The sequence below is a fragment of the Crotalus tigris genome, unplaced genomic scaffold (assembly GCF_016545835.1).
Source record: "Crotalus tigris isolate CLP2741 ecotype Arizona unplaced genomic scaffold, ASM1654583v1 scf7180000017742.2353718, whole genome shotgun sequence".
Lineage (NCBI taxonomy): Eukaryota > Metazoa > Chordata > Lepidosauria > Squamata > Viperidae > Crotalus > Crotalus tigris.
In genome coordinates this window covers 2,145,395-2,159,470 of record NW_024096609.1, presented here as the reverse complement: position 1 = coordinate 2,159,470, position 14,076 = coordinate 2,145,395, and the positions used below count along the sequence as shown (strand labels likewise).

The window sequence follows — 14,076 nt, the reverse complement described above, 5'->3', positions numbered from 1 at the left end:
AGCAAAAATAGTGTTTCAGATATGCAGGCTCTATGCCAGGGGTCCCCAACCCCCGGTCCGTGGACCAGTACTGGACCGCAGCATGCCACCAACTAATCTGCACAAATAAGCAAAGCTTCAACTGCAGGATGCAGGCAGCACACAAAACCACACACCCTCTGGTCCACAGGAAAACCTCTCTCCATCACAAGATTGGGGACCTCTGTGCTATGCCATACATGGCTTTATAGATAATGACCAGGACCTTGCATTGCCTCCAGAAACTGACTGGCAACCAATGCGGTTCATGTTCAACCAATGACACTTGGTCATACAGATAGTTCCTGATTAGCAATGACAATTGGATTAAAATTTCCTCTGTTAAGTGACATAGTCATAAACTGTGATGTCATGTGAAGTGCTATTGCTACTACTATTGCTAATGAATAGTCAGATACGTGCTGAATGAATAATCATTAAACAAGGACTACATCTACTGAGAATTGCCCATTATTGTTCATGCCACACCATTTTGTACCAGTTGTAGTTCCTAGATGGTTTTTAAGGGAAGAACCTACATACCATGCATTGCAAAAATCCAGTTGTGAGCAGACCAGTGCATGAGTAACTGCTGAAGGGCTTCCCAGTTGGGAAGGATGAAACTGACACACAAGATGAACTTGTGCACAGATCCTTCTATAGTAACCACAGCTGCCCCTGCACTTCAAGCATTATCTATGAGTCTAGAAAGACCCCATATTGTGCACTGGTCTTAAATGGGGATGTACTATCCCATCCAAGTCCAACGATGAAACATTGTTGACCTGATGGACCAAACTGCCACAGTCACTCAGTCTTATCCAGATAGAGCCAAAGTCTGTTGCACCATATCCAATTCTACACAACCTCCAGACACTGGATCAGTACATCAACAGCTTCACCTGTGAAGCCTGGGGTTGATATTTAAAGCTAGGTATCATGAGAATACTGATAATACCAAACTCTGTACTGACAACCTCACCAAGCATTTTTCTGTAGATGTTAAACAGGATTGGAGGAGAGTGTCAAGCTCTAAGGCACCCTACAAGTGAAGGGCTGTGGAAATGATCTCTCCCTCTCATCAACTAATTGAAATCAACCTCTGAGGAAAGAGGCAAATTACTATAACATAGTGCCTCCAGTGGTGGTATTCAGCCAGTTTGCACCAGTTTGGCAGAACCGGTAGCTAATTTTTTGTTGCCCAGGCCCAGAATGGACTTCTGGAAGCAGCATCCACACAGAGAACCGGTTATTCACATATTTGAATCCCACACTGAGTGCCTCCCATTCCTAACCCTTCCAGTATAAATCCTAGATATGTTACCCTATTAATCTCCCCCTCATCAAAAGGGCCCAGTATTAAGGCTACACTTTATGATTACTCAACTGCACTATGTTTGCCAAGAGATGCCCAGTATTAAATCCAATGTCATTTGTATACCAAGAATATGTTCCATCAACATGGGCACCTCAAGCCAGCTAGAAGGCAGCTATAGGGTACAGCCAAGTTCACAGTCAGTTTTGAGAAAATAGGGATCTTCTCAAGAGATTTCTCAGAGCATCTTTCACTTCTTTATTCCGGAGACTGTAGATATAAGGGTTGGACATTGGGGTGATGACTGTGTACACCAGAGCAAAAACTGAACCTCTCTGAGAGGAATAGCTGGAGGTGGGCAAGAAATAAACAGCAATAATGGCCCCATAAAAGAGGCCCACTATAGTCAGGTGAGACCCACAGGTAGAGAAAGCTTTGCGTCTCCCAAAAGAAGTGAACTTCATTATAGCTACTACAATACGAATGTAGGTGAGGATGATGAAGACGAAAGGTCCAAGGATGATAATGACACCTTCAAAGAAGATGACTGCCTCGTTGACATGGGTGTCTGAGCAGGACAGCTGCAGCAAGGGCTGATGGTCGCAAAAGTAATGGGCCAGGTGATTTTTCCCTCGATAACTGAGACGCAGGAGCAGGCCAGCATGCAGCATGGAGTGTAAGATAGAAACGGTACAACACCCAGCCACTAAATGCCCACAAACCTCTTGGTTCATCACTGAGGCATAATGAAGAGGATTACAAATGGCTACACAGCGATCCAGGGCCATGACACTCACGAGAAGGAGATCAGTGACACCAAAAATGTAGAAGAAGAAGAACTGAGCCAGGCAGGAATAGAAGGGGATGGTCCTGGAAGTAGATATGATGTGAACTAGCATTTGGGGCACCGTGACTGTGAGGAAGCCAAGATCAATGACTGAGAGGCTCCGTAGTAAGAAGTACATGGGGGTTTGGAGTCGCGCTTCTAAGGTGATGAGGAGGATCATCATGGTATTGCCCAGGAACCCAGCAGTGTACATCAGCAGAAAGAGGAGGAAGAAGAAATATTTGTCTTCAGGCTTGTAGGAAAAGCCCAAAAGAACAAATTCTTTAATGTTTGTCCCGTTCTCACAGTCCATGAGACCTGAAGAAAAATAACCTCATAAAATTAGAAATTAACATAGTCACTAGGAACAGCTTCTCAAACAAATCTCACAAAATAATTTAATTGTCAGTTGCAAAATGTCCAAACTGAATTTGGAGATTTCCACATTTAATGTCCAAATGTTTTTATAATTGTCAGATAATGCAGGTTTTTTAAAAAAAATTCAGATAGGTCCATCTTTATTTGAAATGAACACACACTTAGCAAGAAACATGTGTCTGGGGGGGAAATTCCAAGGATTCGTGTAAAACTGATTTTATTCAATTTACATTTAATGTAATATAATCCAATTCCTCTCCAGTCAGGTGCAATTCATCCTAATCATATTCAGTTGTTATCGAAAATGCATTTAATCCAGAGTTATTCTCCCTACCCCTACTGCTAAATCAAAAAAAGAGTAACCGAAGAATACTTAATCCTTTGTATACCTTGTTCATTGCTTGAACATAATGACTTATGATTTGTGCTGAATAGAAACTTAATAATCTTTGACTCAAGCCTGGCTCCTGATATTGTCAAACAAGGACAATCTTTTTCAATGTTCCAGTCTATCCTACAGCAGTATTATTCTCTAACATCCATGTACTGACTACAATAGACCAAAACCCAGTTTAGTTCCCAAGCCCAGACAAGCTCAGCCAACACCATCAAAATAAAGTCAATAAACCTTAAGGGTTCATAATTTCAACAGGTCTATTTTTCTTTAGGCAGGAAATCGGGCATTACTGGGACTCAAAATTTCTTTCATGTAATCTGAGCATCAGAATCAAAGATGGGCAAATTAGGGGTATTACTCCATTTAAGAAAGCCACAAGAATGTATGAATGTATGAATTTATGTTGTTGTGGGGAACAGAGGAGGAGGAAGAAGTATTATGTATCTTAATCATCTTGAATTATTTATAAAAAATAATAAAGGTGGGATCAAAATAAACAAATGGCTGTTTTTCTAGTCAAAGTTCTTATCAATTTCTTGATGTGCTTCTTAACAGATCAGGAACATTCTAAATTCTTTCATCCTCTCCCTGATTGGGATTAGAATCTCTTGTGAGATTTGAACAGCTTCCTTTCTTGAACATTTTAGCCAAGGAAGACATTCTTTAGGTTACTCAGTGAAAAAGAAGAATGAAATCTGATGTACCCATTCCACGAAACTCAGTGTATCTATTTTAGTATGCTTCAAAGTTGGTAGAAAGGGCTGGCTCTCAGTGGATCTTTAGGTGCAGAAAATCCCAGGTTTAATTCATAAGCTCTCCAGATAAAGCTGGAAAAGACTCTTGGTTGAATCCTTTAATTAAACTAAACACAGAGCAATGAGCCAGATGGACACAAGCCTGGTTGGGCCTGGTTCCTATTTTAAATCTTTTTTATGGCAGTTGTGGAATTCGTAAACTTGTTGAACTTGTAAGAGTTATGAAAATGCTGGTATTGTCTCCAAATACCCAATAACAAGCATCCAAGACAAATGGTAAGGTGTGTTTTTCCTGTGGGGATGCTGTTTGCTTGCATTACATTACAATCACTCCAGAAAAATCCTGCAGATGACTCCTCTCCTTTCCCATTTCTCCCCACCTTATTCTGCTTCCCCCTTGGCTCCCATCTGGACCCCTAGATGCAAATAATGAGGCATCTCAGAAACAGTAGGTTGCTTTCATTTCTTACGCTTGCAAGTCAGTCAATGATCTGAGGCAAAAGCCAGCCAGTGCAGGGAGGGCAGTACAATGTAGGATTTTTTAAAAATAGGTTGCATGCGCTTTGCTTGCCTGGGTTGGGATGAACAGTAGAGAAAGCCTTCTTGCACTCCATTTAATTGTTAAGGAACTAAAGATTTGTAAAACTGAATCCAGACAGATACTCTTACCTGCTGCAATCACACCCTCTGGTGGGGGACCACTCACAGATCTAATCTCAAATCTATCTTTTCCATCACCTAGTCCCTTTTCTAATGGCTGCCATTTATGCCCCAGGCCCTTCTCCACAAACTAGTCAAAACCCACACAGAGGCACCTTTCCTTGAGATGAAAGTCTGGTGGTGGTGGGTAGAGTATGAGTTTTCACCTGCTAAACTGTTGTCTGGATACCTCTTAAAAGACATTGCAATCTGCCCATAGAAAGATGGCATTCCTTTCCAAAAGCTACCAATTGCCCCTCCCTTAAGAAATGGGAGAGCTCCCGCTTAGAAACACTCCTTGAGGTTTTTCCCCATTGCATCCATCCATGGCAAAAACATGCAACATCTTCATTGTTTCATGCTGGGTTCTCATAATGGTCCTTTTCTCATCGATAACCAGTTAGACTGCCTTAGGTTCTCTTTGACCATCCCAATATTAAAATAGTGTTTTTCCTGTTGCTCCAACAACATCCAAGAGCAGCTTCAAGATATAGAACAACTTGAGGCTTTGTTATTTGGAGGGAAATCAGGGGACTGCAAAGGCAGTTGAGGCAGGATAGGGATCAGCCATGAAAACAGTCCATTTCTGGCTACTACGGTCTTCTGCTGACTACAGGATGGCTGAAGAGCACCATGGTCTCTTTGACTTGTATCATCATATATTCCAAAGTTTTCTTAAGGGGACATTCTTAAATTTACATCAAAGCTTGCTACAAGATTTCAATGTTTGGTTCTTGCTTCAGGGATGGAGTAGCCATCCAATGTTCCACATATAATCTTTCAATGCAATATCAAACCACTATGGATTTGCTATGGGTTATACTATCAGATGTGTCCTAGTTTTATATTGCATTTCTAGGCATTTCTATGCCTCTTTCCCTTCTATAATATGTTAAATTATAAAGTCTGACAATCATCTACTGTCCTGTCTCCTATTATCTGGGCTCTAACAGTGATACTTCAGTGGTCTACTCTACAGCAGTGACTGGGGAAGAAGCTAAGGAAACTGTGTATTGTATTGACCTGTCTCTTTTTGATGTGTGTGTGCTTTTTAGTCATTCTTGATCCTGCAATCCCATGGACAAATCCATACCTTTTTCTTGGCAACATTTTTTTGAAAATGTTTTGCTATTGTCTTCTTTCTGGAGTGACTGACTGGCAAAAGTCACCCAGCTGACGTCTGTGCCTAAATAGGACCAGAATACACAGTCTCTTGTTTTTTAGCCTGGTTCCTTTAACCACTAACCAAACTAGCCTTCATGTGGGCCACAGATATACCTATATCCTAGGCATAGCCCATAAAAGTCATCATACCACATTCGAATCTCTACCTTGTATTTGGCTAATCATCTCACAGAACAAACCTGTCTGTCTCTAGTCCAAATATTCCTAACTAGGGGTACCCAGATATCTTGGAGGTGTATGTGTATAAAATATACATTTGAAGTGTACACTATGAATTTAATAAATTAACAATAAATAGTAAAACTATTATCTTTTAATATTTTGATAACTATTTAAGGGTAATAGTTTGAGGGTTTCCTTTGTAATACACACAAACACACACACACACACAAAGGAAAGCTATTTTATACATTTAAATACATTTTTCTGAGAAAAGATACAAAGTATTCATCATTCTCTCAAAGAAGTTCATGTTATAAAAAGATTATAAACTCCTGCCGTAAACATGAGAAAAAAGTCATCTACTGTTTTCCATATGTATGCAAATCAAACAGATTTTTTTTATCCTTACACAGATCCAGATGCATACTAGCCATATTTTGGATACTCCAAACCAGATCGTGCTTATTCATGGACACAGAAAAAGTAGAAATTCAAGCATTATTCCTTCTCATCTTTCATGCTAGGTTATCCTTGTGTTAGAATCATGGCTACCCTGTTTTATTTATCTTTAATTTAAAGGGTTCAAACACATGCAACTTCTCTGTCTACTTCCATCAAGCTCGATATGGCTTTAGAGGTAAGATAGCATTGGTAGCATTATGTGCAAGTCAAAACATCAGAGACTGCAGCAAACCCTAAAGATAGCAATTCTACTCCTTCCTACCTCTATCCAGATGCTCTAAGTTTTTCTCCTGGGTGTGATGATCTTCAATAGTGGATCAAAACACTGGCTAAAATAGAAGAAAGCCAGACGAATCTGACTTGGTTGAATGTCTCAAGACTCCAGCAACGAGCAGAAAGAATTGCATTAGAGGTTTTATATTGAAAGCCCTAGAGATATTTGACAAATAGTTTGAATAGCTCCTGGGATGCGAGTCTCTAATGCCAAAACTTTGGAGTCCTGTCCTATAAAACAGGCACAAAGTTTGCATCCCAAATCACAAATGAGTTTGTTTATTTTTGAGGTGTCCTTCTGTATTTTTAGATGATTTTGCTGCAAGAAAAATTAATAAGGCTATTGCTCTGGGAAGTTTACACCACGGGCTTCCTAGGTTTTGAAAGGAATGTTGATAATTGTAGAGAATATGTCTGCATACGAGATGATGATGATGGCCCTAGTACCTTCCACCACCCCCCAAAAAACTCAGAAACCATGGAAATGTCGCTCTGCTCTTATTTCCTTAAGAAAGTTCTCAGCCTACCGAGAAGTCTCACTATTGCTGACTTTACCTCCTGGTTCCTTAGTGTATAGATGAAGGGATTCAGCATTGGTATCACCACTGCATACAAGAGAGAGATAAATGTGCCTTTTTGGGCTGAGTAGGCAGAGGGAGGCTGGAAATAAAGGCAACTGATAGTGCTGTAGAACAAGATCACCACAGCCAGATGTGAGCCACAGGTGGAAACTGCTTTGTATTTCCCAGCGGTTGAGGGAATTTTTATGATTGTGGAGAATATTAGTGCATAAGAGACAATGATGGCAGCTAAAGGTCCCAGCAAATCCACCACCCCTTCTGTCTGTGCCAAGATTTTTATGAGTGTTGTATCAGAACAGGAGAATTCCAGGAAAGGATACATTTCACAGAAAAGATAGGGGATTTCCATAGAGGTGCAAAAAGAAATCTGTGATATCAAAATTGTGTACAGTAAAGAGTGGAGACCAGAAACGATCCAGGATCCAGAAACCAAAAATAAGCAGGACCTGTGGCTCATCACAGTGATGTAATGCAAAGGATGACAGACAGCGGCATAGCGGTCATAAGCCATGCAGGCAAGGAGGAAGTTATCTGTGTTACCAGAGGCGAGAAAGAAATACATCTGGGTCAAGCACTCATTGAAGGTGATGGTCTGAGACTGAGACATCAAATTTATCAGGATTTTGGGAACAGTAGCGGAAATAAAAATGATGTCAGCCAGGGAGAGGTGGCTTAGGAAGAAGTACATTGGGGACTGAAGGAGACAGTTGTCTAAGCGAATAAGCAAGACAATGAGAATATTCCCTAGAAGGGTCAACAAATAAATAGACAGAAAAAGCAGGAAGAAAAGTCTCTGATATTCAGGTCTACTGGAGATCATCAAAAGGGTTATTTCTGAGTTGTCTGTTTGGTTCTGGTTAGCCATTACACAGCTGAAAATGAATGAGAAAGAGATTAATACCTGATGTAATTAAACATTTCTCTTTGATCTTCTGGGGGAGGCTATAGATGTACTGTATATGATAATTTTATTTCTAATGTGGGTCTCAGCCTGGATGTTTTTACTTCTTTCCCTTTGGCCTTATTTACTTTTGGGTTGATATGGCAGTATTGCACACTGAAACACACATATACCAACTCATGCCTACAAATTTTAAGCTAGTACAATCTTACCTTTTACAGAATATATCTCAATTATCCACAAGATTCAAAGCACATCTTTGAATATAAATTACCCACTAACAACAATTCACTGAATTATAAATTGACAATTTCAGGAAATAAATTAAGGACCCTCTGAGTTTTAGATGTCAGCAACAGTTGAATTTTTTTGGGGGAAGGGGGATTTTGATCATACACCAGACTTTCTGCAAGGCAACCTAGCAGAATTGTTGAAAAGCCTGATCTAAAATCAACACAACTGGATCTACCTTTATTTGATGGTATTGTCATATTTATTTTTTCCTTTCCAACCTATCTAATAAGTCCTTTTCAATAAACCCAGTTTAGAGAGATGCTAACCACTTTCTATAAGTTAGTGTAATCAACTAATCTGTGTCAAGGAACCATACCCTGCCAGAGATTCATATCAGCAAACTTCAGCAGAAAAACAGATAAATTCTAATTATTGAGTTTACCTGAATTTCTTGGATCTGTAATAGTATCCCTTTTCTTGATATCCTTTTTAGAAATAGTATAATGTTTATTGATTTGTTAGTTGGAAAAGCATGCATCTATTACATATATAAGCTTAACATAGTAAATTATATTCATTTTCAATAAAAGAACATTTTTAAATATTTTCTACAACTTTTCATATTCCTTCTGAGCATTGTTACTGTTGTTGCTTTGATTTTAAAAATATGGATAAACATGCTGCACATGAATAAAATTTTGCTTGATTCCTTATTACATAATATTTAAAAGTACTTTTTTCCCAATAATGTAATATTGGATTCTTGTTTGCCCAGTTTAATTATACTGTTTAATGCCATTAATTTCCTAGTTTCAGTTTCTATTATTTCATTTCTCTAAGGAAATAATGTAATATAGGCAATCATTAATTTACGACGACAACCGGGAATGGAATTTCGATCATACTGTAAGTCATGATGGTCGTACATCAAGGCACTCACATGACTGGACTAGATTTAACAGCAGTTGTTAACTAAATCACACAGTCATAAGTCCAAATATATTCTCTTAAAAGGGCATTTTTTGCTGGAAACTGGCAAAAAAGTCACAAATTGCAGTCACATGACCATGGGATACTGCAATTCTAAATGTGAGGCCATTGCCAAGTGTCCCAAATGCCATCATGTGAATCTGGAGGAAGACATGTTGTGACATATTTTTGAAGGCCAGAATGCTTTACAGACTGTAAAGCATCATTTCCAAGGCCACTGTAACTTGGAATGGTCATTAAATGACCACTAGTGAATTGAGGACTATTTTTATTATATCATTTTAATCACAAAACCGGAATTTTCTGCTAGAATTTGTATCTCTGCAGAAGCTCAGCAAGTAAAATAAATCTTCCTTCCATTAACTGGGTGCTCCTTTATCTTTCCTTATATCAAAATCAGGATACAGGAAAAAAAAATGGATAGTAATAATGCAAAGCATGAGAAAAGTTTAAACTATCTTCCATGCTACTGTATACCCGATGTACAATATTTGTATACTATTATCCACTTCTATTAAAAGCTCCACCTCTATTTTTATAAAGAATTGTCCTTTGAGCTTTGAGGATTGCAATCAATAATTCTCTTCATGATTTAGGGAAATAATTCTTTTGACAAATTTCATATATTGTGATTAACAGAAGCTCTTTTGTTAACATTTATGGAACTCTGCATTGATCAGACCCACAATTTCCTCCATTTGTATTAGTCTATCTATATTGTCCCAAATGAATCTCTTCTGGCAACAGTTTCACTTATCTTTATGCCAAATTCTTTCTGATCTTTTATATATTTAACTTGGGAGTGGTATTTACATTATGATAAAAAATAACAAAGCTGTATTTACTGGAGATGAAACAGAAATGCCTGTCACTCCAGAGCTAGTATTAGGGTTCTTTCATCACTCACTATATTGAATATGAGTCTGCTGTTATGAATTTTTGTAAATAGATTCACAATATTTTTGTTTTAGATTTATCGATGAAATTATAGTCCAGTATTTCTACAAGGTCGCATTCTTTTATTCCCCCCCCCCCTTCAAATGCAGGATGGTTAATTTGTTACTTGGCTTACCTTGTATCTGTTTGAAAGTTGTTGCATTTCAGATTTAGTCTGAACAGATTTTTCCCTTTATAGTATTTTAAAACATCCCAATGTTTCATACATTGATTCCTAAAAATGCTTCCAATTTGTTCATGTCTGATAACAGAGGGTTTTTCCTGAAGCCAGTTTTGTTGGGTTTCTTTTACTGATTAAGAGCTGGAAATATTTGCTGCTAAAGCAATATTAAATTTTAACTGAGGGCCGTATAGGATCTCATTTACATTGAATAGAGTGAAATGTGATCTGGAATTATTATCATACCAGTATCTGTCAAAGATGATTTGTGCTGTAAAAGAGATGAAACAAATCTATCTATACATTTTATGGGCTTGTGTATCATAATCCATAAACCAAAAACCATAATCATAACCAATTTTTCATCCCATCCTTTCCTTAATTTCAATTCAATAATTCCTTAAGTTTACCATTTAGCTTATTCAATATATGCTTCTTGGGTACTTTTCACAGGTCTAGAATTCTAATTCACATCACCCTTCCCCCCCCCAATAATTTCATATTCTACAAAAAATTATTGTAAATCTGAAATGTATGTGATGCTTAGACCCATGGAAAAAATCCTTTAATAAAGATAAATCTTCCTTTTTATCACACAAATCTCCTCGCTTTTAGAGGCTGTACAGCTATAAAAGATAACCAAATAACCATGTTGGGACCCCATTTTACAGATATTTCCTTACCAGATTCAATGCCTTCAATAATGACAGAGCTTCTAATGTACTTGAAAAATTCTTAAAAATTCATGGAGATATTCAGAAATATTTCTACCTTGAAACTGCATTTATTCCCCAGGCCCTTCTCCACAAACTAGCCAGAACCCACACAGAGACACCTTTCCTTGAGGTGAAAGACTTGGGGGAGGGGGAAAGTATGAGCTTTCAGCTGCTGAATTGTTGTCTGCTGGACATTTCTGAAAAGGCATTTCTATGCGCCCATAGAAAGAAGGCACCCTTTCCCAAAAGCTACGTATTGTCCCTCCCTTAAAAGATGTGAGAGCGAATTGCGTGTTCTTCACCTCACTGCTCCTGCTTAAAAAGCATCAATGCATACTCAAACTCCAACTACGTTAATAAACTTAGTACAGTATGATATTAAATGGTTATTAATTTAATAAATTAACAATACATAATAAAACTATTATCTTTTAATATTTTGGTAACTGTTTAAGGGTAATAGTTTGAGGGTTTCCTTTGTAATATACAGGGCTTTTTTTGTTATAGAACACCCAGAACGGATAGGCAAGGCAGGTTGTATGGCGTGTGTGAGTTCCGGCACCTTTTTTTTTTTTTTACAAAAAAAGCACTGGATACACACACACACACACACACACACACACACACACACACGAAAGCTATTTTATACATTTAAATACATTTTTCTGAGAAAAGATACAAAGTATTCACCATTTTCTCGAAGAAGTCCATGTTATAAAAAGATTAAAAACTCCTGCCCTAAACATGAGAAAAAAAGTCATGTACTGTTTTCCATTATGTATGCAACTCAGATTTTTTTATCCTTTAGAAAGTTTAGATCCAGATGTGTACTAGCCATATTTTGGATTAACTGGTAATCCCAAACCAGATCATGCTTATTCATGGGCATAGAAAAAGTAGAAATTTGAGCATTATTCCTTCTCATCTTTCATGCTAGGTTATCCTTGTGTTTGAATGATAGCTACCCTGTTTTACTCATCTTTAGGTTAAAGGGTTCAAACACATGCATCTTCTCTATCTACTTCCATCAAGCTGGATATGGCTTTAGAGGTAAGGCAGCATTGGTAGCATTATATGCAAATCAAAACACCAGAGAATGCAGCAAACCTTAAAGACAGCAATTCTACTCCTGCCTACCTCTATCCAGATGCTCTTAGTTTTTCTCCCAGGTGTGATGATCTTCAATAGCGGATCAAAACACTGGCTAAAATAGAAGAAAGCCAGACGAATCTGACTTGGTTGAATGTCTCAAGACTCCAGCAACGAGCAGAAGGAATTGCATTAGAGGTTTTAAACCGAAAGCCCTAGAGATATTTGACAAATAGTCTGAATAGCTCCTGGGATGTGAGTCTCTAATGCCAAAACTTTGGAGTCCTGTCCTATAAAACAAGCACAAAGTTTGCATCCCAAATCACAAATGAGTTTGTTTATTTTTGAGATGATTTTGCTGCAAGAAAAATTAATAAGGCTATTGCTCTGGGAAGTTTATACCTTCCATCTCTGAATGGTGTCATATACTGAAATATACTAAGATGTAAGCCTCTCACCAGCTGTAATCCACATGGCAACTCTATTGGAAAGGAAAGAATTAAATGTATGTATAGGAAAAAACTTGGCTGAAAATGATAGATCAATACATGAGTCTGCCATGGCAAAAACCACAAGTTAACTACCAACTTGCAAATAATAATAATAATAATAATAATAGTAATAATAATAATAATAATAATAATAATAATAATAATAATAAACAACTAGTGTGTATGTGTGTGTGTATACACACACACACACACACAGCTCGAAAATAGCTATTCCAGTTCTCCCTTTATTCTTTGTTAGCAATCTAAAAAAAAAAATGTATGTATGTATGTATATATATATATATATATATATATATATATATATAGAGAGAGAGAGAGAGAGAGAGAGAGAGAGAGAGAGCTGGGAGTCCTTCTTATGCTGCCGGGTGACTTTGCGCTTGGCTCCTTGACTAGTTACCAGTCCATCCATTCGCAAAGTCACCCAGCAGCATAAGAAGTACTCCCAGCAATCTTGCATCATGCTCTGATGATGTCGGTAGTGTTGATTGACGAAAGGCTCAGCTTTTAATTAAACACTTTTGTTTTTAGTATTATCCTGGTGTTCGGATTATTTTATGGTATGGATTTACCCAGGATTTGCTCGGCTCCTGGCTGACTAGTTACAGTCCATCCATTCGCAAAGTCGCCCAGCAGCATAAGAAGTACTCCCAGCAATCTTGCATCATGCTCTGATGATGTCGGTAGTGTTGACCGACGAAAGGCTCAGCTTTTAATTAAACACTTTTGTTTTTAGTATTATCCTGGTGTTCGGATTATTTTATGGTATGGATTTACCCAGGATTCGCATTTTTAGAATAATTAGAGACTATATATATATGTTTTCTGAGGTTTTCGCGGGTATTTGTATATAGGTCTTTGGTTGTTCGGGTTTTCTCCCGCGTAAAATTGGAAGTGTCTTGGCAACGTTTTGATGAAGTCACATTCGTCATCTTCAGGCTGGTGTTTTTAGCTTCTTGCTTTGAGCAGCAATGTGTGGTCTTAGCTGTTTCTTCCTTTTAACTGCCAGTCGGGGTATGAACTGATTGGGTGGGAGCTTGGCTGTGTTCTGATTGGGTGGAGGTGTGTTCTGAATGGTTAGGGGCTTGGCTGTGCTCTGATTGGCTGGGGGAGTGTTCTGTTTGGTTGTGCTCAGGTTAGTCTGAGTTGCAGAGGGGTTTAAGATTTTGGGGTTAGGGAGTCGTTTGTCAAGAAGGGCAGGTTTCCAAATGGCTGGTAGGCGGGAGGTATCATCTCGCTTGTTCATGCTGTGTGGGCGTTTTCTATCTCGATGGCTTCTCTGATTATTCTGTTATTAAAATGTTCACTTTTGGCAATGGTTCTGGTATTTTTAAAGTCAATTTCATGTCCTGTGGCTTTAAGGTGTTGGACCAGGGAAGATGGTGGTTCCTCTTTTTTGACTGAGTTCTTATGTTCTTCAATGCGTGCACTTATTCTTCTGTTGGTTTGTCCGATGTATGTGGTGGGAC

The 14,076-nt window shown here is 38.2% G+C and overlaps 2 protein-coding genes across 3 annotated transcripts; both read right to left on the bottom strand.

Annotated features, from left to right (window-relative positions):
* Positions 1–1,418: 1,418 nt before the first annotated feature.
* On the bottom strand, positions 1,419–6,470 carry LOC120306654 (olfactory receptor 1B1-like). Its single transcript, XM_039340264.1, has 2 exons — positions 6,460–6,470; positions 1,419–2,477 (listed from the first exon to the last, which is right to left on the bottom strand). The coding sequence occupies exon 2, from the start codon at positions 2,470–2,472 to the stop codon at positions 1,534–1,536; it is 939 nt and encodes a 312-aa protein (XP_039196198.1). The 5' UTR covers positions 2,473–2,477; positions 6,460–6,470; the 3' UTR covers positions 1,419–1,533.
* LOC120306649 (olfactory receptor 1F1-like) lies at positions 5,925–12,177 on the bottom strand. Of its 2 annotated transcripts, XM_039340258.1 has the most exons (3): positions 11,700–11,745; positions 8,629–8,671; positions 5,925–7,923 (listed from the first exon to the last, which is right to left on the bottom strand). In XM_039340258.1, the coding sequence occupies exon 3, from the start codon at positions 7,914–7,916 to the stop codon at positions 6,969–6,971; it is 948 nt and encodes a 315-aa protein (XP_039196192.1). In that variant the 5' UTR covers positions 7,917–7,923; positions 8,629–8,671; positions 11,700–11,745; the 3' UTR covers positions 5,925–6,968. The 2 variants fall into 2 exon arrangements, with proteins under 2 accessions (XP_039196192.1, XP_039196191.1); XM_039340257.1 differs by lacking the exons at positions 8,629–8,671; positions 11,700–11,745 and adding an exon at positions 12,147–12,177.
* Between the last annotated feature and the right edge of the window lie 1,899 nt (positions 12,178–14,076).